The 24,507-nt window shown below is 41.1% G+C and overlaps 1 protein-coding gene across 7 annotated transcripts in view; it reads left to right on the top strand.

The window, feature by feature from the left end:
* The first annotated feature begins 6,123 nt into the window (after window positions 1-6,123).
* CAPRIN2 (caprin family member 2) overlaps window positions 6,124-24,507 on the top strand; it is a 43,630-nt gene continuing 25,246 nt past the window's right edge. For 6 of the 7 annotated variants that reach the window (XM_077870564.1, XM_077870565.1, XM_077870567.1 and 3 more), the window contains exons 1-4: window positions 7,402-7,667; window positions 9,597-9,659; window positions 18,547-18,633; window positions 22,908-23,146. In XM_077870564.1, the coding sequence (XP_077726690.1) occupies window positions 7,416-7,667; window positions 9,597-9,659; window positions 18,547-18,633; window positions 22,908-23,146 (641 nt within the window). In that variant the 5' untranslated portion in view covers window positions 7,402-7,415. Of the gene's footprint in view, window positions 6,299-7,401; window positions 7,668-9,596; window positions 9,660-18,546; window positions 18,634-22,907; window positions 23,147-24,507 lie in introns of those variants that run through there. The other variant, XM_077870569.1, reaches the window with a different exon arrangement.

A 24,507-nucleotide genomic window follows, 5' to 3' on the forward strand; every position in this document is an offset into this window, starting at 1 on the left:
CTGCTTCTCCCTCTGCCTGTGTCTCTGCCTCTCTCTCTCTCTCTCTCTGTGACTATCATAAATAAATAAAATCTTAAAAAAAAAAAAAACTACCTACAAGCCCTAGACAATCACTAATTCTTTTTTACTGTTGAATAATATTCCTTGGTATGAATATACCACATTTTATTTCTCCACTCATCAGCTGATGGGCATTTGAGTTGTTTCTCCCTTTTGGTTATTTGAATAATGCTGCTATGGAAATGTGTGTTTAGAGTTTTGTGTGGAGATAGGTTTTCATTTCTGGTGGTATAGATAGCTAGGAGTATATACTTGGCATTGCTGGGTCATATGGAAACTATGTTTAACTGAGGAACTCCCACACTGTTGTCCAAAGTGGCTACACCATTTTACATTCTCACCAGTAGTGTATGAGAGTTCCAACCAATTTATCCACATCCTTGTCAACATTTGTTATTATCTATCATTTTAATGGAGCCATCCTTGCAGTTGTGAAGTGGCATCTCACTGTGTTTTGATTAGAATTTCTTTGAAGAACAGTGATGTTAAGCATCTATTCATGTACTTATTGGCTATTTGTACATCTTTGGAGAAATTCCTAAATCAGATTTTTTACCCATTTTTAATTGGTTTGTCTTTTTATTATTTATTTATTTAAAAAAGATTTTATTTATTTATTCATAAGAGACACACAGAGAGAGAGAGGCAGAGATGTAGGCAGAGGGAGAAGCAGGCTCCATGTAGGGAGCCCAATGTGGGACGCAATCCTGGGACCGTGGGATCACACCCTGAACCCAAGGCAGGCACTCAACCGCCGAGCCATCCAGGGATCCCTGTCTTTTTATTATTTAGCCTAAGAATTCTTTATGTATTCTTAGATAAAAATATATAAGGGGTACAAGGGTGGCTCGGTTAAGCTTCCAGGTCTTGATCTCAGGATCGTGAGTTCAAGTCCTATATTGGGCTCCACACTGGATGTGGAGCCTACTTAACAAAAAATAGTAAAAAAAAATGAAAAAATATATATTGTATATAACACAACAATATATAATGCAATATATGTTACTGGTGATACAAGTGCTTTTTTTAAAAAAAAAATTTTATTTATTTATTTATTCATGAGAGACAGAGAGGCAGAGACACAGGCAGAGGGAGAAGCAGGCTCCATGCAGGGAGCCTGATGTGGGACTGAATCCTGGGACTCAGGGATGACACCCTGGGCCAAAGGCAGGAGCTCAACTGCTGAGCCACCCAGATGTCCCGGAGATACAAGTACCTTATCAGGTACGCGATTTGCAAATATTTTTCCAATTCTGTGGATTGTGTTAATTTTCTTTTTTAAATACAATATTATATTCACATTTATGTAATATAACGGAAATACAAAGGAAAAAGCTAAGGTTGTCTCAATAATAAGGGATAGAGCTTGCTTTTTTTTCAACTTTTTAAAAAGATGTTATTTATTCATGAAAGACATAGAGAGAGGCATAAGGAAAAGTAGGCTCCATGCAGGAAGCCCCATGTGGGACTGGATCCCGGGATTCAGGGATCACGCCCTGAGCCAAAGGCAGACACTCAACCTTAACCACTGAGCCACCCAGGCATCCTGGAACCTAAATCCTTTTAACATTATCTATTGACATCACCACTGAGTAAGGATTATTGATAACATCTTTAAGGATTTACTTCTTCTTTGGGATCTGGTTATTCTTTGTTGGTCACAAGTAGCTGTGGATAACTAGACACCCTCCCCACCCACGCCTCAGGGTAGGGTGGCCTAGTTTGTTCCTTTATCATCTCTGGTTTCCTTACACCTCTGCATTTTTGGGATTTTTGTGAGCGGGCTTCCCAGGCCCCCTACCTAGCCCTGCCTAGCCCTGGTTGTCCCTAACTCATTATTATCCAGCCATTTTTTAAAACTTCACATAATATCATGTTAATTAATATTCTGTAAAAAGATTATTTTATATCTGGTTTTCCTCAGGCTATCAGTAGAAATGCTGGTCTCTGTTCTGCCAGAAAAGCATCAAATGAAGATACCTCCGTGAAGGATATGTTTACATGGCCCCTTACCAAGAGAGATGCTTTTAACTTTTTTCTAAAAAGATTTTATTTTTAAGTGATCTCTATACCCAAAGTGAGGGTCAAACCCACAGCCCCAAGATCGAGAGTTGCATACTGCACTGAGCCAGCCAGCTCCCTCAAAATATGCTTTTTCATAAATGAAGTCCTTAAAAACACTGTTAAGCAGGTATTATTATCTCTGCCTTAGAACTCGAGGACCCGAGGCCTCGAGGGAATTTGGGTAACTTATTCAAAAGATCACCCAATTAAGTAAGGGGCAGAAGTCAGAATGAGATCTAGTTTTGTGTGGCTCCAAAGTCTGTGTTGTTGACACTTTACAATATTTGGAAGTTGTACAGAAACTGTATATTTATGGGGTTGACATTATTGACCACACACACATTCACAAGTCCTATACTGATTATTTCTCTACCGAGAATTTTTATTTCATATATATATATATATATTTTTTTTTTTTCATATCTCTATACCCAATATGGGGTTCAAACTCATGACCCCAACTGAGCCAGCTAGGTGCCCCAAGCATTTTTATTTCAAAGGGATTCAAACGTGAAGCACTATTAGTGCATTTAATTTCAATAGTAGAAAAGCAGTATAAACCAAACCACTGGGAATGTGGTACTATGATTTTTTTTGTGTGGTACTATAATTTTATGAAAAAATATGCCCACACGAATATTAACTTTAGAAGCTAGAGGAATTCTCTCAAAAATGCCTGAAACTATTGTGGCAACTATTTTTCTGCCTGAAGTCTATATTGGCTAGTCCTTTATTTTCATAAGTTTCTCTCCTCAGATATTTGAAAAGACCCCTTATGAATCTTGAAATCATGTGAAAGTTCAGTATTTTAAACAATTTTACTTTGTTAAATGTTCCCTAAGAATTTCTTTCTTTCAGACAGCCCGGGTGGCTCAGTGGTTTAGTGTCGCCTTCAGCCCAGGGCATGATCCTGGAGTCCTGGGATCGAGTCTCATGTTGGATTCCCTGCGTGGAGCCTGCTTCTCCCTCTGCCTGTGTCTCTGCCTCTCTCTCTGTCTCTCGTGAATAAATAAATAAAATGTTAAAAAAAATAAAAAAAGAATTTTTCTCAGTCTTCTTATTTTTCTTGATCCTTTTTCTTTTTCCATGTTAATACTTTGCAAAACCTTGTAGAGGTTTTGAAACAGATTTCTTTCTCCTCTTTTCTTTTCTTTTCTTTTTCTTTTCTTTTCTTTTCTTTTTCTTTTCTTTTCTTTTCTTTTTTTCTTTTCTTTCTTTAAAATTTATTCATTAGAGAGAGACAGAGGGGCAGAGACCTAGGCAGAGGGAGAAGCAGGGCTCCATGCAGGGAGCCCAATGTGGGACTCTATCCTGGGACTGGATCCTGGAATTAGGATCACGCCCTGAGCTGAAGGCAGAGGCTCAACCGCTGAACCTGAACCACCCAGGCGTCCCTTGAAGCAGATTTCTTGTTGAGAAGCAGAATTCTATCATCTGTAACTAAACCTCTAAGATCATTTCTTGAATCTCCACTCATATGCTACCAGCTTCAGCATCCTTTGGTGAATTAATCTCTCCAGTTTCAACAATATGAAGCTACATTAATTTTAAGTGACTGCCCAGTATAACCTTCCCTGCAGGAACCATACATTTGCCAGACAATGCATATTTAAAACCTTCATTTTCAAAGGTTGTAAAGTTTGGCTGTTTTTATAGATATCAAACAAACCATCCATTATAAGTCTTTAGCATTTTTGTTTTTCTATTTTACTGAGTTGGTTGTTTTTGCTACTTATTACTGACAGCTTTCACTGAATTCCCACTCAGCTCCAAGAGAGCAGGTGTACATTTTTCTCACTCACCATTATATACCTATCACTCAACACATAGCAGATGCCTAATATTTGTCTCCCTTCAGGTTTATTGAGATATAACTGACATGTAATGATAAAGATTTGTTGAATGAATGAATGTATGTATTCTTTCCCTATGGATTGGAAAGGACATTTAAAAAAATCACATTTTAAATATATTATTTCTTTGCTAAGCTTGGAGGTGACTTTCCGCAAATACTGTCTCATAGGTGGTAAGACAAATCAAGGTACTGTAGAAAATAGGGAGTCGGGGAGGGGAAAACCGACAATAAATTTGTGCTTTGGGCATGTTGTTCCAAAATAAGCCAGATTCACTGGCTTAAGAGATCTTCTCTAGCAGGAAAGCTTTCTGAATCACTTTTTTTTTCTCTTTTTCGGAAGACATTACTTCAACATTATCTACTGAGGTACAATCTCCTGCAAATGTTATGTTATGCTTTATACAGACTGTACCTTACTGGACTTGAAAGTTAATTATTTTTGTTTTTGTATTCTTTCTTGATTAATTTTCTGAATCCATTTTGGGAAATAAATCCATACAGAATTACTCCAAATTATGCCATTTAATGGAATATTTAGGACCTACGGCCAGATCTATATGACTCAAGGGATAGTTTTTTTTTTTTTCTGGTCAATTAGAAGGCAATTATTTCATGATTAATATGCCTGAAATACCATTCTCAGGTATTGGTTCAGGCTACAGCAGTCATAACCTGTGCTGTAACTTTGTGGCTTCCTATTATTTTATTTTAAAGATTTTATTATTCATTCATGAGAGAGACACAGAGAGAGAGAGAGAGAGGCAGAGACACAGGCAGAGGGAGAAGCAGGCTGCATGCAGGGAGCCTGATGTCAGACTGGATCCCAGGTCTCCAGGATCACGCCCTGGGCTAAAGGCGGCGCTAAACCGCTGAGCCACCCGGGCTGCCCTTGTGGCTTCCTATTAATCCAAAAGCGTGTCCTTCACATTAAAAAAAAACTATATCCAGTTTGTTGGTTTCCCTTCATGTTCAGAAGTTCCTGTTCTCTCTAGTTACAAACAATGAAACAAACGTACAGTCGAATATTTGTCTGACCCTCAAGGTCACATATGGGATTCAGAGATTCAAAGCTAAAATGCAACATTAAAGGTACAATTTCTTCAGGAGGGATAATAAGCTGCAAACACTGTATCAAGGAATGTTAAAAATCGTGCTAGTTTTTGTGTGGGCTTGACTAACACTTTTAAAACTCGACCTTTGTTTCTTTGTATTTTGGAATCTCCTCTATTCTTTTCTTGCTAGTCTAAATACATTTAATCAGAGCCTCAGGGACGGGACCTAAATGGGGCCTAATAGCTGGACACATGTTGGGGCCCAGATGTGGCTGGGTGGTTTTTCTGCCCCCCACCCCCCTTACTCGTTTGGTATGAGAAACACCATGCCTTCCTTCAGAAATACTGATGTTTCCAGTCTTTTCATTTTATGCAACCTGATCAAGATTGTTGTCTTTTCTCTGACCGCAAACAGATCCACCTGCTTCGAAGCAGCAAATGACACAGCCTTAACAGACATAAATCTTACACTGAGGGTTGCGCGGAGTCACTCACTCTGTTTTTTTATTTTTATTTTTATTTTTATGGCAATGGTGACTGGGGGCATCCTGCTCCCACAGGCGGAGTCCTTTCTGAAGAAACAGTGCTCTCCCCCCCATCCTGCCGGGAAGGATGGAATCCGGGAGGACGTTCCAAGAAGGAGCGAGCGCCTAAAGCCCCGGAGGCTCCCGCTCGGCTCGCCGGCACCCCATCAAGGGCGCGCTGCCCTTTTCCGACGATGGAGATCACCTGCTCAAGGTCGCGCCTGCACTAGTCCCCGCGCGCAATCAGCAAGGTCGGGCGGGGCCGCTGGGGCTGCCGGCGACGCGCAGGGCCCACCTGGAGCCCCGCCGTCTGCGCGAGCGCGGGGAGGACGCGCCCCCTGGCGACCGACTCCGCGCCGCAGCCGGGCCGGGACCGCACGACCTCGGGGGCCGGGACCCGCGGCGAGACGGCGGCGGCGGCGGCGGCGGCGGGCCCGGGGGCACCGGAAGGGGGCGGGGCCGGGCGGCCCGAGGCTGCGCGTGCGGGCGGGCGGGCGGGCGGGGGCGGGGCGCGCCTATATAAGCCCCGCGCGCGGCGGAAAGGGCGGGCCTGGGCGAGAGCGGCTGAGTCGGCGGAGCGCCCGGCGCCGCAGACGCCGCCCGCGAGGACAGGGAGGGAGCGGGAGGAGGCGGGGGAGGAGACGCGAGTGCGGGGTGGCGCCGGTCCACCTCCGCAGCTCTCCTGGCTCCCGCCGGCTTTCGGAGGCGGGCCCGGGCTGCGGCGGCGGCAGCGGCCTGCGGAGGTGAAGCCGGGCTGCGGCGGCCTGGGGCGCGGGGCGGCGCGGCGCGGTGGGCAGGGCGAGGCGAGGCGAGGCGGCCGCCGCGGGCAGGAGGTGCAGGGGCGGCTCGGTATCCCCGGGGCGGGGCGGGGCCGGAGGGGGCAGGTGGCCCGGGCGGCCTCCCCGGACGCCCCTGCAGAAGCGGCTCCGGGAACTGCCGTGGGGAGGGCGGGGGTCGCTGCGCGCGCCCCGGGGCGAGGGGACCCTGCGGGGACGAGGATGCGCGCCGGCGTGCGCGGGGCCCTCCCGCCCTTGGCCTCGGGGGTGCCCCGCAAGAGGCTGCGGCGGGCGGGGGGGCGCGGGGACCCCTGGCCCGCCGGCGGCGTAAGCGGGAACCTTCACGCGGGTGCGGCCTCAGGGCTTGCGGCTTAGTCTAAACCGGAGCAGAAAGGCCACGCGGGGCCTCGCAGGTACCTCGCTGCAAACGTCCAGGTAGCGACGGACTTGCCCTGCAGGCCCCGGAGCTGTTTAAAGGGGAAGTTTAGGGGTCTTGTTCTAGAAGCTTGCTCCTTGGTTAGCGAGTGAGGCTCCACGAGAATTGTGTGAGTTGTGTGTTCGGGGTGGGGGTTTTCGTGTAAATGGCGTTGTTTGTAACTGGGTTTGGGGCTGGCGGGGAGGGATAATGGGAAGAGGGTTGAAAGGCTGCCGAACGGTCCTAATGGGGAGAGCCTGTTTATTTTATTTTATTTTATTTTGTGTGTGTGTGTGTGTCATCGTTTGACCATGGAAATTATTCAGAATGTGGATGGCCCAGACGAAGGAGGGGAGCTCTGATGCCCTTGCTTGATTTAGCAGTTCTCCCTCCGTGGAAAGTTGAATTTCTGGAAACGTCCCCCGTCTTGTAGATTTTTGCCTGCGTAAAGGCGCTAGGGCTTGGCACTTAATCGCCTTAAAAGTAGTGAGATGGAAGCATAGTACCTAAAGCATCACTGGGTTTTGAGCTCGCTCCTGTGGAAGAGAATTCGGGGAGAGTGGGTCTAGACTTCTCAGGGAACTTAAAGCTTTGCTTGTAGTCTTAATTTTCTTGTACACCTAACTTTTTTTTTTTTTTTTTTCCCTTGCTTCAGCTTCATCTGTTTCAATGGTGCAACTCTCTTCATCTCCTTTTGGTTACCAGTCACCTTCAGGCCATTCAGAGGAGGGAAGAGAGGGGAATATGAAGTCAGCCAAGCCCCAAGTGAACCACAGTCAGCATGGGGAAAGCCAGCGGGCCATGAGCCCCTTGCAGTCTACTCTCAGTTCTGCTGCCTCTCCTTCCCAAGCATATGAGACCTATATTGATAATGGACTCATATGCCTTAAACACAAAATTAGAAACATCGAGAAAAAGAAGGTAACCTTCCCTCCCCCCATCCCCTCAATGTGCCGTCTTTAATAAGGGTCAGGGAACAGGCATTTTTACTTGCTGTCAAGGCTCATAGGTATTCTTTCCTGAAAGATGTAAATTAATCTTGGGATTTGGCTGGCTGAAAACCTACAAGCAGGTTAAATATTGGGTATATTAAACGTTTTCTGTTTGCTTTTTCAGTCTAAATAAAAATATTGTTCATAGTAAAATTATTATGCCTGCTGCTGTTGAAATACTTGAAGAGCTAGCAACTTTAGATCAGATTCTTTGAGTGTAGAATTGTTTCTTTTCATAGATGAGTAATAGCCTGATTTTTTCTTTAGCTTGTTTTCCTTGTGACTTTCTGCAGCAGTTGATATTGCAGTATAACTGCTGCAGTCATTGGAAGCCTCAACGATGGTAGAGCCAGAAAATATTTTAGCACTAATTCTTGTGTTGCTAGGTGATCGTTTGCGATTGGTGGGTGAAAGCATTGTAGAAAACCTTATAAAGAGACTCATTATCAGCCTAACCTTACAGTAAATGCTGATGTAAAGATCCAACTCATTCCTCATTTCCTGAGTCATGTAGCCTGTGAAACAGGACTGCACGTTGCTTTGTTGTGTCATGATTCTTTTTTGCTTGTGATAATAAAGTGAGTGATTGACTATCTGGGCCCGGGAACTCTTTAACATATTTTTATTCTACGACCTAGTTAAACCTTAGGAAAGTTAGCTTTTAACGGAGGAGTGTAAGATTTTTCAGAGTCTAGTTGACTCTGTTTCTTTTCCTCCCTTTCTCCCCACCAGGAAGATAGTGAAGAAAGACCAGTTACTAGTAGCTTCTCTGTAGCTCTAGCTCTCACCAGTTGTCTTTTGAATGCATGTACTTGATCACAAGTGTGATAAGGTGAGTGTGCCTGGGTCAGCACAAATTCCCTGCCACATGGGAAACTAGTCAAAAGATCTATTCAGAGCAGGATCTGTTGATGGAGACTCAATGTCTTCCTCCCAGGTGGAGGAACTACATATATTCGTATATTTGTGCTCTCCAGCTTAACTATAGTACTTCTTTAATTTTGAATACTTATCTGGTCAGTACCAATGCTTTTGTTTCAAGCTTTTGAGAAAGCACTTTAAAGCTATAAAGGCAATATGGGAGGAGCCTAAATGTTGCTTATAGAATACCATAGTGGGGCATGTCATTCTTACAGGGGCAATACATGCAATTTGTTCTGTATTTACTGAAATACCAAATTTAATATGAAAAGCTTTGAATTAAAGCTTTCATAATGATAGAGAAAAATATCTTTTACATTTCTGTACTTCCATTATGAAGCTTGCTATTGGACAAATGCCACCTAATTCAACAGGTAACTAATAGTTTAGGCATGAAGTTGGAGCAGGTTTTGTCAGTCTAAACACTGTTTTACATTTTGTGCCAGATAATTCTTGGTTTGGGGGAGGGGCGATCCTGTGGATTGTGCGATGATACGCAGCATCCCTGGCTTCTAGCCACAAGATTCCTGTAGCATTCTTTACCTCCCTACCACCCTCCAATTAGTGACAACCAAAAATATCTCCACACATTCCCATAGATCCCTGGGGGTCAAGAATTGTCCTTGATTGAGCACCACTGGATTAGGGGCATATGATTAACTAGCTAAGTCCCTATGTGTTAAATAGTATGATTATAGAGGCCAGGAAGATAAAAAGTTTTATTATTTAATTTTTCTAATTCCAGACTAATGTTTGTGTGTAACATTTTTTTCTCTGACTGGACTATACCTATAGTTGCTGCTTGCCTTGCAGTAGACTCGTATTCTTAGATTGATAGTTTACTTCAAGAACTTTGTTTTCATAAGAAGCAGTCTAGTATGTTATTTCTTCAGAATTTTATATCAGACTATAGTAGATACAAGTTTCTCTTTTGTAGCTCAAACTGGAAGACTACAAGGATCGCCTGAAAAATGGAGAGCAACTTAATCCAGACCAGTTGGTAAGTGGCTTATGATCCTTTGATCACACTTGGTGTTTTTTTTTTTCCTTAATAAAACTAGATGGGTTTGGTGAGACCAAAGATATAAGGCCAATAAAGAACAGTGAAAATCCACTGGATTTTTCAAAAGGCTTTGTCTTCTTTACCTATGAGATCTTTTGCACTAGCAGATGGAATAGGTTGGGGGTGTGGTTGGTGAGAGTGAAAGTGTAGACATCACTAAGAGTCAACATATGAATTTATTTTTAAAAGGTTTTATTCACAAGAGACACACAGGTGCAGAGACACACGCAGAGGGCAAAGCAGGCTCCATGCAGGGACTGTGGGACTCATGTGGGATGGTCCCAGGTCTTTCAGGATCACACCCTGGGCTGAAGGCAGCGCTAAACCCCTGAGCCACCCAGGGATCCAACAAATGGATTTAAATGAAACTTTTGCTAGGGTGGGCTGAAGAAGTAGAGGGAAGGCTAGCTTTTTCCCCCCCACTGTTCACTGATTTATTCTAAACCAGTCATCTTTCTCCTCCAAAATGTAAAAGGATATTCATTCTAGCTTGCTTGCTTAGGTTTTCTCCTTTTGCCCCCCCCCCCCCCTTTTTTTTTTGCTTCCCCTTAATTCCTTTTGTGTTCTGCCTACTTTTCTACCCTGGATTGCCATGTCACCTCTCAGGAGGCATGTTTATCTGATATCTGGCCTTTTGCCTTTTTTTTTTTTTTAAACCTTCCTGTAACAGAGTATATAACTTTTATATATAACTTTTTTTTAGTATTTGCAACTTGTAAAAATATTTAACTTGTCTATGGTATACCTGGTAACTGCAAGTTTTATCTAATGTGGTGAAAGAGTTTGCAATATGGAAATGAAGAAAACGCTTAATGTTTTCTTGATCACATCTCTGGGTAAGAAGGGACAAAATTAAGTTGCTTTACAGAGTCTGGATCTGTTTTTTTCAGCTAAGGTTTTTGGTTGTGTATCTGAGATAGTGGCATTCAAGGTCTTTTCCCTTGCCATATTGACTGCTCTTCACTGACCTAGAATTTTTGTGATGTAGTAAATTATAATTTTGCTGAGGCACAGATTTGAATTGTGTGAGCTCTGAGAATGATGTGCTCACATAGCTGGTGAGAGGACTTAACTGGACATCCAGCATTTCAATATAGCTTTGTTTTCAAGTAGTCATGGTATGTTCTATAACTTCTGAAGTGATAATTCTCTTTGTGTAAATATCCTTGAAGGAAGTGTTCTGTTATAGTATTTGATTTTTGGGAAATAGGGAGTATAGGAATAGGGAAGTTGGTGGTTTTCATGGTAGCTCTGAGAAATGTCAAGGACGTGCTGTATTTTAGAGTTACAGCCTTGCAAACTAATCTCAGTATTTCATTACTGTTTTCATACTACATGTTGCTTTTATAGTATTAACTTTGAATTCTCAAGTTAAATGCTGACAGCTGCCAAATTTGTATTGCCAGTAGATATGTCTTTGAAATTCTAGATTCCTATGTTCATTTGCCTATTTGGCTGGCATCTCCTGACTTCACCCTGCCCCCCAAAACCTGTTCCTCTAATCTTAGCGATGTCAGTTAATGGCTTAAGGAACTAGGGTGGAGTTGGCCAAAACCTGTGGAGAATTTCTCATCTTCTGATACCACACATCTAGCCCATTAGCAAGGTCACTTCTACCTTCAAGGTAAATCCGGAAATTGGCCATTTCTCATTCCGCTTCTGCCGCCTCATCTTTCATCTACATTCCTGTAATAGCTTCCTCAGGTTTTTATATTTCTGCTCTTCAAGCCTGTTCTCAATATGATAGCCTCAGTAATCCTGTTCAGATGCAAGTCAGTTGGACATTATCCTCTGTTCAGCTCTGTTGCTTCCTATCATGGTGGCAAAATGTTCTTAACTATGGCCTACAAAGTCCTGCAAAAGATGCTCCCTATTTCCTTTTGCATCTTTATTGTATTTTCTGCACTTGCATCCTTTGCTACCTTCATTCTGGCTACACTGGCTTTCTTGCTGTTCCTTAAATATCTGAAGCACACTTGAGCTTCAGGGCTTTTGCATGTGCTGTTCTTCTGCCTGGGATACTTTTTCCCCAGGTGTCTAAGTGGCTCAATTTTCAACCTCCTTCAGCTTTTTATTTGAAGGTTATCTTAGTAAGACTTGTCCTGGCCACATGATACCTCCATTCCTTCAATCACATTCCTTAGCTTGTTGCCTTGCTTTAATTCTCTCTCTTTTTTTTTAAGATTTTAATCTATTCATAAGAGAGGCAGAGCAGAGGAAGAAGCAGGCTCCATGCCCGGATCCTGATGGGGGACTTGATCCTGGAACTCCAGGATCACGCCCCGGGCCAAGGGCGCCAAACCGCTGAGCCACCCAGGGATCCCATATTTTATTTTATTTTATTTTTATTTATTTATTTATTTATTTTTCATATTTTATTTTTTAAAAAAATTGTTAATTTGAGAGAGCATGAGCCTGGGGGAGGGCAGAAGCAGAGGGAGAAGCAGACACCACTGAGTACGAGCCCTATGCCGAGCTCAATCCAGGACCCTGAGGTCATGACCTGAGCTGAAGGCAGATGCTTGACTGAGCCGCCTGGTGCCTCAGAAATTAGGAAATATTTTATTTTATTATTTTTAAAGATTTTATTTATTTATTCATGATAGAGGCAGAGACACAGGCAGAGAGATACAGGCTCCATGCCGGGAGCCCGACGAGGGACTCCATCCCGGGACTCCAGGATTGCGCCCCGGGCCAAAGACGGGCGCCAAACCGCTGAGCCACCCAGGGATCCCCCAGGAAATATTTTAAAAGACAGTTTTTCTTTTCATCTTATCCTTCCTCTGTTCAGTTCTTATGAAGTACAGTAGTCTTTTATCTGTGGTTTTGCTTTCCCTGGTTTTAGTTACCTGTGGTCAGCCATGGTCTGGAAGCAGAAGATCCTCCTCCTGTTGTGTGTTCAGACGATCAATAGTAGCCTAACATTACATCACAGTGCCTATGTCCTTCACCTCACTTCATCTCATCATGTAGGCATTTTATCATCTCCCATCATGACAAGAAGGGGGACTGCAGTACAGTGAGATATTTTGAGAGACCACATTCATAAAACTTCTGTTACTGTGTAGTGTTATAATTGTTCTCTTTTGTTATTGTCAGTCTTTACTGTGCCTGATTTATAAATTAAGCTTCATCAAAGGCATGTGTGGATAGGGAAGGGAAGAACAGTATATATATATGGTTAAGTACTGTCTGGTTTCCAGGCATCTACTGTGGGGTCTTGGAACACATCCTTTGTAGACAAGGGGGAATTACGGTAATGATTGCTAGTAGATTATTAGGTATCTGTCCAGGGTTTTTTTTTAAGATTTTATTTATTTGAGAGAGTAAGAGCAGAGAGCAGGGGGAGAGGCAGAGGGAGAAATAGGCTCCCTGCCCATTTGTTATAATTGAACGTAGGTCTCTGTCTCATGAATAAATAAAAATCTTTAAAAAAATTTATTTGCAGAGATTGGGACAAAGTAATTTTTGGTAAAAGTCTGTTTCTGTGTTACTTTCTAATTTTGTGTGGTTCTATTTTTCTCAGTTTACTTTTAAGATTTTATTCATGACAGAGAGGCAGAGACACAGGCAGAGGGAGAGGGAGAGGGAGAGAAGCAGGCTCCATGCCCAATGTGGGACTCGATCCTGGGACTCCAGGATCATGCCCTGGGCCTAAGGCAGGTGCTCAACCACTGAGCCCCCCAGGTGTCTCGACCCTATGTTATATTTAATACATAATGCAAAACTCATTAAATAATACGGAATCTTTTCCACTTTGTAGTCCCACAGCAATTGGCCTAGTCAAGGCATACCACTCAAATGTTACATAGGCTTCCTAATTAATATTCTTGACTTGAGACTTTCCTTTTCAGTTCACTAGGCCTACTCCTGCTAGTGTTCTGTTTTCGAAACAAATCCCGGTATATAATAATATTCAAATGTTTTAAAGTTCTATTTATAATCTGTAGCATATTTGAGGCTAAAATCATGTTCTAAACTGCCTTTTGTTAATTCAGCAATTATAAATTAAGTATTTACACTGGGAGGCTCTGTGCTTAATGAGAGGGTTATAACCTAAGGAGCAAATGTAATCCTTGCCTTCATGGTTATAGTGTGATGGAAAAGAGAGGTAGGAAATAACTAAATATAAATGTAATGGATGTTAGGGTGAAGTACAGAGTGAAAATGGATTGTAATGAGGATTCTAACCTAGTTTGGAGAATTGAGGACAGCTTTCTTGAGAAAGAAGTGCTTTAGTCAAGACCTAAAAAATGAATAGGACTTAGCAAATTAAAAGGGGAAAGGAGGAAGAAGCAGGCTAAGCAAATGCTAGCATGTGAGCCTGAGTAGGTAAATGTTTTTACAAAGAGCCTTTCTAGGAAACTAGAAAGAAAGCCAGTGTGAATGGAGTAATGTAGTTGGAGGGGGTAAAGCTACATACACATTTTTGTTTGCCTTTGAAGACTTTGTGCTTCTTAAGGTTATCAGAAATACAGATAGGTTTTAAGCAGTGCATAGCTATAGGTTTCTAATAAAATCGTTTTGCAGGGTGAGTAATGGTTTGGAGATGGTAAGTGTGGAGGTAAGGAGACTAAGGGTTGGCTATATAGTCTGGGTCAGACTAGTAGTTTAGTAGCAGAGGGGTTTGAGTAAAGTAGCTGGATTTGAGAGGTGGAATTAACATAGCTTGGTGACAGGATGTAGGAGTATAAGGAAGAGCCAAGAATAGTTTCCAGGTTTCTGGCTGGAACAGTTGGATGGATGGATGGCAAAACCATTTATTATTGGCTTGGAAACACTTAGGAAGAAAAAGGTTATGGCAGGGTAGGATAAAGAGCTCAATTTTGGACCATTGATTTTAATCTTCCTGTGAAACGTTAAGGAGTGGTATATAGTAAGTATTTAAGATACAGGTCTGGTGTATGGAGATCTTATCTGTATGGCTGCTTATTGAAACCCTGAGAAAAGATGAGACTATCTTGGGTGAGAATATAGAAAGCTTAGGACAGAGTTCTGAGGAACTTTGGCATTTAATGTTTGAATAATAAAGGCTAAGAATAGGGATGCCTGGGTGGCTCAGCATGAGAGTCTGCATTTGGCTTAGGGCGTGATCCCGTGATCCCAGGACTGGGATCAGTCCTGCATCTGGCTCTCTGTATAGAGCCTGCTCCTCCCTCTTCCTATGTCTCTGCCTCTCTATGACTTTCGTGAATAAATAAATAAATCTTAGAATAAAGGAGCTAAACTGCTGAGCCACCCAGGGATACCAGTTTAGTGCTATTTTAAACAAAGATTTTTTTGTGGAATCAGGATGCCTTTAATTTGAAGTATTCTGAGAAGTAAACCCAAATGAGAGCTATAGAAGATCTATGGGTTTAAAGGGTGGTGTTGACATTGCTGACATCAGTTATGGTGGAATGGTGGAAATTGAATTTTTCCACCATTGATGGGAAATTTTTCAATTTCCATTGAATTTGAAGGAGGTGGTTGCTAAAAAGGCACTTTTTTTCTTATTTAGGCTGGGAGAGACTTGAACTTTTTTTTTTTAATTTAAAGGTTTTTATTTATTTGAGAGTGTAGCATGAGCAAGAGGAGCCTGAGGGGCAGAGGGAGAGAGCAACTTCCTGCTGAGCAGTGAGTCCATTGCAGGGCTGACTCCCAGTATTCTGGGATCATGACTAGAGCTGAAAGGGCGGATGCTTAATCAACTGAGCCACCCAGGTGCCCTACTTGTTAAATGCTGGTTTAAGCATCAAGAGAGGGAGCAACTCAAGATTTTATTTTATTTTTTTAAAGATTTTATTTATTCCTGAGAGATACACACAAGGAGAGCGAGAAAGGCGCAGAGACACAGGCAGAGGGAGAAGCAGGCTCCATGCAGGGAGCCCAATGTGGGACTCCATCCCGGGTCTCCTGGACCAGGCCCTGGGCCAAAGGTGGCGCTAAACCTCTGAGCCACCCGGGCTACCCAAACTCAAGTTTTTAAAATGAGAATCATAGGGCAAGATTTCTTAAGGCATAATTGAAAAGGGTCCAGAGCACAGTAGGATATCTGTCCCAGTAAACAAAGAAGGGGAGGAAGAAAGGATGGATCCACACTAGATGATGGGATGATGGGAAGTTGAGGTAGTTCCCATCTGATGCTGGTTTTCTTGAATCCATGTTAATACAACCTGGGAGTAAATATGGGGGGTATTCCTTTCTGGTTTTATATACCTCTGACGTCTAGAAACTTAGGGATTATGTTGTCTGTGCATTCTTGGTTCTGTAGTTAGAAAGCCTCTTTATATTTTTTAAAATGAAACATATGGTTCCCCCCAAAATGTTACATGTGGGTTATACTACATAATAAAGTGAGCATCAGGGATACCTGGGTGGCTCAGCGGTTGAGTGTCTGCCTTCAGCTCAGGTCCTGATCTCGGGATTCAGGATCGAGTCCCACGTGGGGCTCCTGTGAAGAGCCTGCTTCTCCCTCTGCTTGTCTCTGCCTCTCTCTGTATCTCTCGTGAATAAATAAATAAATCTTTATTTTTTTTTTTTAATTTTTTTTTTAAATTTTTTTTTTAAGATTTTATTTATTCATGATAGTCACAGAGAGAGAGAGAGAGGCAGAGACACAGGCAGAGGGAGAAGCAGGCTCCATGCAGGGAGCCCGACGTGGGATTAGATCCCGGGTCTCCAGGATCGCGCCCCGGGCCAAAGGCAGGCGCTAAACCGCTGCGCCACCCAGGATCCCAATAAATAAATCTTTAAAAAAAATAAAGTGAACATCAGATTCCACTCAACTCCAATAGCACGTTATCAGCACCACAGAAGCTCTTTCTGAGTATTTTTCCTGTGACCAGACTCTGAACTCCTCCCCACTGCCATTTCTTTGCTTTATTTTAGTACTTTGTTGCTCTTAAATCTGTTAGGGTTGCTTTTTTGTACCTTATACTAAATGTTATTGTACTATGTTCTGCAGTTTGCTTTTTTTCATTCATTATACTAAGGATTTTTATATTAATGAAAGTAGTTATATTTTGTTTTTCTTTACTCAGTAGTGGTTTGTAGGTAGATTTTCTACTTTGAGCAATCTTAATATGTGTTGAGACAGAAGTCCAAGATTTTTTTCAGAGTATATACATACCTATCATGGGCAGCAGGGTATGTCCATAGTTAACTTCATAGGCAAAAAAACCATACTCTTCCATAGTCATTTTACTAATTTATGCTAATAATAGTATCATAGGGGTTCTTTTTTCTATTGCTTTGTAAAGACTTAATATTATCAGACTGTTTTTCAGATGGGGATTTTTTTTTTTAAGATTTTATTCGTGAGGGACACAGCGAGGCAGAGATCCAGGCAGAGGGAGGAGCAGGCTCCCATGTCTCCAGGATCACACCCTGGGCTGAAGGCAGTGCTAAACCACTGAGCTACCTGGGCTGCCCCCAGGTGTCCCTCTTTATGTGTTTAGACAAGTTTCCTACCTTATTTTGTTTCGTATTCTTGTTCTCCCATATAGATTTGTTAAAATACCATTAAAAAGTCTATGCTGGGATCCCTGGGTGGCGCAGTGGTTTAGCGCCTGCCTTTGGCCCAGGGCGCGGTCCTGGAGACCCGGGATCAAATCCCATGTCGGGCTCCCGGTGCATGGAGCCTGCTTCTCCCTCTGCCTATGTCTCTGCCTCTCTCTCTCTCTCTCTCTGTGTAACTATCATAAATAAATAAAAAATAAAAAAAAAAAAGTCTATGCTTTCTCTAATTACCAACTTTATTCATCAGTGGAATCTTTTTTGGTTGTTAATCTACAAAATCCTAACTCCTTTAAATTTACTGTTTCTATTACAATATTTAATTTTGACTGATAAAGGCAATTGTTCACAAATCTTTCCTACCATAATAAATTTTTCTTAAAAGATTTACTTACTTGATTTGAGAGAGTGCACATGCGAGTGTGGGGAGGGGCAGAGGGAGAGAATCTTTATAAGTAAACTCCCTGCTGAGAGCGGAGCCCAGTGTGAGGCTCCACCCCAGACCCATGAGATCATGACTTGAGCCAAAACCAAGAGTTGGACACTTGACTGAGCCACCTAGGTGCCGTAGATTTCTTGAAGTTGCTTATTCATCTGTGTGATCCTCATTGTGCTTCTTGTGTACTGTATTTGAGTAGTGAATGAATATTGACAGAGGAATCCTATTGGTCTTTTGCACTTAAAACCTGGTCTCTCTGATTTTACACTTTATAGATAGGGACTCAGATCTATCATTGTGGCTCAGATTTCTAGTAGAAAAATTTAATTATTTAAGTTTTAAAATTTTTTTGATGGGGGGTAAAAGAGAATCTCAAGCAGGCTCCCTGCTGAGCATGGAGTCTGATGCAGGGGCTCAGTTTCACAACCCCGAGATCATGACCTGAGCTGAAATCAAGAGTCTGATGTTTGACTAAGCCACCCAGGTGCCCCTAAAAATTGAATTTTAATTAAAAATTTTAGTATATGTGCTGCCGAAGCGAGCACTGAATTTTAATTAAAAAATTAAAAAAAATTATGAGAGACACAGAGAAGGCAGAGACACAGAGGGAGAAGCAGGCTCCACACAGGGAGCCCGATATGGGACTCGAACCCCGGACTGCAGGATCACGCCTTGGGTGGAAGGCAGGTGCTAAACCTCTGAGCCACCCAGAGATCCCCTACAAATTGAAATTTTAAATTTAATTTCATATAACTTTTTGAGTATGTATGATAAATGGCTAGTTCATAAGGTTTTAGGAAGTATCTACTGTTTTTATAGGAACACGTATTTTGACATTCGTACTTAGAGAAGTTAAGAGAATTGATGTTTTCTTATCCTATTTGGTAGGAAGCGGTAGAGAAATATGAAGAAGTACTACATAACTTAGAATTTGCCAAGGAACTTCAGAAAACCTTTTCTGGACTGAGCCAAGATGTAAGTATATTTTCTTTGCTTTTTCTGAAACCATTTTAACTACTGATCTTGAAGAAAATATTAATGTCATTAGTGACATTAGTGACATTCAGTTACTAACCATCTAATTCCTGTTAGTTTATTGGGGTTGACAGTGGCTATTGAAGAACTAGTGTTTTCAGATTTCTAGTCTCCAGACAAATGGTATATGAATGAGTCCCCATGACTAAATTATTAGTTCTCTAATGTGTATTCAATGTGAAGTTAGAGCAATCATTGAGAAGGGAACCAAAACTTTTGATGGTTACATTTATAAACAAATTTTTATTATTTTTTAAAAAAGATTTGATTTATTTTTAAGATTTTATTTATTCATGAGAGACACAGAGGCAAAGACAGAGGGAGAAGCAGGCTCCCCACAAGGAGCCTGATGTGGGACTCGATCCCGGATCCTGGGATTAGGCCCCGAGCCGAAGGCAGATGTTCAACCACTAAGCCATCCAGGCATCCCAAAGATTTTATTTATTGGAGAGAGAGTGAACCAGAGAGAGTATACAAGTGGGGAGGAGCAGAGGGGGAGGGAGAAGCACACCTTCTCTGAGCAGGGAGCCTGACATGGGGTTCGATCCTGGGACCGGGGTCATGACTTGAGCCGATGGCAGACACTTAACCAACTGAACCATGTAGGCCCACCAGATTTTATATTTTTACAGGAGTTCTGTTTATTTTTTTAGAGAGGGAGAGAGTACGAGAGGGGCGGAGGGAGAGGGAGAATCTTAAGCAGGCAAAGCATGGAGCCTGGCATGGGGCTCTATGGCACAACCTTGAGATCATGACCTGAGCTGAAATCAATAGTTGGATGGGTAACCAACTGAGCCACCCAGGCACCACTATGAAAGAAGTCTTAGAATAGAGGTTTCTTTTATATAATAGAGGCTTGTGAGCTTAGCATTATTTAATATATAAATAAACAGAATTGATAAACTGTTTCTTGATACTATGATAGTTATTACCAGGAAGATTTTTGATTCATATTAAATGTAGTTAAGCCTAGTTTCACAGTTTGTTAGGTTCTCTGTTGGCAGTGCATACTTTTATATCTGACAGATTTAGTCAGTAATATGAAACTTTAAGGATTCTAATGAAGTATTCTTTGCTGCCTTAGAATTATTAGAAGGCCCTGTATAGATCATGTTGTAACAATTAAGGAAATTTTTTTGTAAATCCATTTCTAGTGGGGTGGTCAGAATGCTTCATAAGATGGTGTCTTCCATTTTTTGGGTATTTTCTTTGTGTATAATGAACTAAAATTCTCTTCTGCTCTTGGCATCAAAACCAACAAATCATTTCTAGGCTGAAGACATCTGCCATCTTAATTCTTGTAATACCTCTGATTTATTTAGTTTTGACCCACTTTACTATAAAAATATTTCATTTCTTCCCTCTGGTTAGATGTTTGGAAGTCTACTTCTATAATACTTAAAATTTTCTATTAACCTTTTTACTCAGTTAATTTGATAATTTTAGTTTTTCATTCAGGTATTTATTTTTTTCAAAGTACTTTTTTTTTTTTTTTAAATTTTTATTTATTTATGATAGTGAGAGAGAGAGAGAGGCAGAGGGAGAAGCAGGCTCCATGCACCGGGAGCCCGATGTGGGATTCGATCCCGGGTCTCCAGGATCACGCCCTGGGCCAAAGGCAGGCGCCAAACCGCTGCGCCACCCAGGGATCCCTCAAAGTACTTTTTAATTCTTTTTAGATTTAAATTTTGTGAACACGTTCCATGTGCCAGGTACATAAGTAAATTTACTTGATTATTACAGCAGTCTAGGAAATAGATGCATATAGCTTCATTTTTACATACATAAAGAGAAGGCTATCATCAGTAATTTTCCGAATATTGTGTAGGAGAGAATGTACTTTACTTAATACTTGATTCAAGTCAACTAATATTTGAGGTCCTGTCATCTGGCAGGCTCTGTGCTGGGCACTAGTGATATATATTGGTAAACAACAGACATAGTCACTGTCCTCACAAAGCTGAAACCGAGAGGATGCAAATAATAAAAAGGTAGCCATTTAATGCAGCAGGTACTTTGGTAGAGGAAGTTCAAGGTATCCTGAGCCCAAAAGAATATCCACTCCAGCCTTGGGAATGGCTAAAGAGATCTGAAGTGATCATGAGATAAACTTAGATGTGCTCAGTGTCAGTTGCCTTTTCCTGTGCCATCATGAAACTATCCAAGAAAGTCTCATGGAGAGCTAGAATTCTCACCTCTATTCTCTTTCTTCCTCTCAAGTAGGAACTGAGTTTTGGTAAATGTTATTGGTGAAAGTCCATATTGAGGTCTTGGAAAAGCTTTTCTGAGCCTTTGCCATCCTAAAATATATCCTACCCCCCATAACTCAACCAGTTCATTTCTCATTCTCAAAATTTTACCTTCACCTATTGTCTCTTGCCCCTGATAGAACAAGTTAAATTTATCAAGTGACTTCCATATCCCCTAGAAAGGAATTAATGTCATGAGTCTTTTCCTGAGGTTCCCTCCTATCTTACTCTATTAGGATTTATGAACATAGGTTTTGAGGAGTCTTAAGTATGATAGTATAAAGTACTTTAACCTGCATATAGGAAAGATTTTTTAGATTTTTGTTCTCTTACTCGTCATGCCTTGGAAAACATCCAGTGTGATGGATATGTTACAGTTAGAAAAACAACTCTGGGGAGAAAAGACCTTTTAGGTTTCTTAATGGAAATAGGTGGTACTTTTTATTGATTGGTATTTTATAAATGGGAAGCAACATCTGGGACCCATGTGTTATGTCAGACTTGAAGGGATTGTGGTTCTGAGCTTTAGAGTAGACTCCCGGCTGCTCAATCTACATACACGTTTTTGTTTTTTTTTTATTTTTTTTTATTTTTTTATTTTTATTTATTTATGATAGTCACAGAGAGAGAGAGAGAGAGAGGCAGAGACACAGGCCGAGGGAGAAGCAGGCTCCATGCACCGGGAGCCCGATGTGGGATTCGATCCTGGGTCTCCAGGATCGCGCCCTGGGCCAAAGGCAGGCGCCAAACCGCTGCGCCACCCAGGGATCCCTACATACACGTTTGAGGGAAAATTTGTTCTGTTCACATCCTTATGTTTGGTTAGCTAAATATTGAAAAATACAGCTCTGTTTTTCAACCAGATTGGTTGAACTGTTATGAAAATATCTCTTTTACTTAAAACTCTTTGTTGGATGTTTTTTAGCACTGTGTTTGTTAGACATTTTATTGTTCTTTGGTTTTTATTTCTTTATGCTTTAGCTCCTCTTTGGTTGGTTGAAAATTGTTTCATTTATTTTTTTATTTTTTAAAGAAATATTTTATTCCTGAGAGACACACAGAGAGGCTGAGACACAGGCAGAGGGAGAAGCAGGCTGTACTCCATGCAGGGAGCCCGATGTGGGACTCAATCCTGCTTCTCCAGGATCAGGCCCTGAGAAAACAGCTGAGCCACCCAGGATGCCCCATGGGGTGAAGGCAGTGCCAAACTGCTCAGCCACTCGGGCTGCCTGAAAATTGACTGTTTTATTTTTGATTTTTATGTTTTTATTCTTTTTAAAGATTTTTATTTATGTATTCATGAGAGACACAGAGAGAGGCAGAGACACAAGCAGAGGGAGAAGCAGGCTCCATGCAGGGAGCCTGATGTGGGACTTGATCCCGGGACTCCAGGTTCATGCCCTGGACTGAAGGCAGGCACTAAACCGCTGAGCCACCCAGGGATCCCCAAAATTGACTGTTTTAGATGAAATATTCTTCTCCTAGAACAAGAAATTAAAACCCCACAAAAACCCAAAACTGCAAAACTAAACTGAAGCATTTTCTTGAAATCCTTGGCCTAAAAAAGGGTTGATATACATAAATAGGGAAATTGTGGGGTTACATACATACATACACATAAAAAGTTAAATTTTGGGGTTAATATGTGCATCAGTGAGGTACTTCATTTCTTATGGTGATAACAAGATGTACTGAGTATAGATTGGAGTTGAGAGTCAGATACTTGGACTTCTCAGCTCTGGTTATCTTGAGATGAAGCAGTTTATTTATTACTCCGTCCTTTCTATAACCCCTTTCTACAACCGGAAAAGAAAAGGGTTAAATGAGCCTCTCCATTTCCCAGTGAGATGTATGTATGAGATTTATCACCTAATCTCAACTCTTTGAGATTAGGCTTTTGTGGACTATGAGTTGCTAATATGGTGGTAGAGATTTGTCAACTTTAATTAGCATTTGTTTTAACAGCTACTTAAAGCGCAGAAGAAGGCCCAGAGAAGGGAACATATGCTAAAACTTGAGGCCGAGAAGAAAAAACTTCGTACTATACTTCAAGTTCAGTATGTATTACAGAACTTGACACAGGAACATGTACAGAAGGATTTCAAAGGGGGCCTGAATGGTGCAGTGTATTTGCCTTTAAAAGAACTTGACTACCTCATTAAATTTTCAAAACTGACCTGCCCTGAAAGAAATGAAAGTCTAAGGTAAGCTAATGAAAATACTTCCCTAAAAGAGAACATATAACATTTTAGCATAGCTTTTTAGTTTTATATATTTATAAGGTTTATGTATGTATACATACACGTGTAGGTATTATAGTGTGTATTATATATAGACACACACAGAGGAATTGAAAAAACATTCATTTGATTCACCATGAGAAATGGCCAGACCAGACTGTGACAAGATTGATAGGTTGTCTAGAAGGAAAATCAATTTGAATGATCTCATTAACATGCTTTTTTAAAATTGTAACATTGATTTTTAAAATGATGTCTTATCAAGTTTTGCTTCTCTATGATTACTAACCATAAAACTAATTATATACTATACTTAGTTTCTTTATTTGTAATTATCTCAGGCTGTTGTATTACCTGAGAGTCTTTACCTTCTTACTACTGCTATACTTAAGTGGCGTTAATAAAATATAACTTGGCCAGTATCATGAAACATTCAAAGTGAGAATTATTGGTGGTCTTATGCTATGAATAAATATTGAGAAACACATCAGATAATTTAAGAGACAAAATCAGCAAATGGGGGCTACCCAATTTTTCCCTCTGTAGTTAACCATTTGCTGTTTTTGATTTAATGGAGGAAATCAGCTAATGAACAGATCTCTGTACTTTGTTAAATATAGTACTTCCAGTGTTGTATCTGTTGGCCATGCTAAAGCAGAGTCAGATTTTAGTTGTTGCTGGAAATCAGTCCTGTATCAGGAAAAAACATAATCTTAATTATATATGCATATATATATCATAGGTATATATATTTAAAAATTTCCATTCTGACAGCCTAGTCCATCATCATTATTTGTTTGGTTGCTTCCTTCTCTAATTTCACTTTAATGGATTTAGGAATTTTATTTCTTATTTTTTAAAGATTTATTTATTGATTCATGAGAGACAGAGGTAGAGACCTAGGCAGAGAGCGAAGCAGGCTCCCTGTGGGGATCCTGATACGGGTCCCCAGGACCCCAGGACCATGACCTGAGCCAAAGGCAGACGCTCAACCACTAAGCCACCCAGGCCCTAGTTTAGCTTACTTTAAAATGTGTAAGTGAAAAATGAAAAAATAAACTCTTCAAAGTCAAATGCAGTTCTTAATATTATCATTCCACTATTCTTTCATCTAGGACTGTATACTTGATAATGAAAGACGCTGCATTTTGGTCTATTCCTTAATAGTTTTGTCTGGTAAAATATTTTAGTTTTAATGGAAAATGCTTATTTGAAATCCCTAAATGGACAGTGAGTCATCTTTTATAAAATTTCAACTTTTCAAGAGAGTAAAAAGATAAAATTTAACATTGTCTGGAATGTTGATGAGTTATATTGTATAAATT

Source organism: Canis aureus, chromosome 25 (genome assembly GCF_053574225.1).
Source record: "Canis aureus isolate CA01 chromosome 25, VMU_Caureus_v.1.0, whole genome shotgun sequence".
Lineage (NCBI taxonomy): Eukaryota > Metazoa > Chordata > Mammalia > Carnivora > Canidae > Canis > Canis aureus.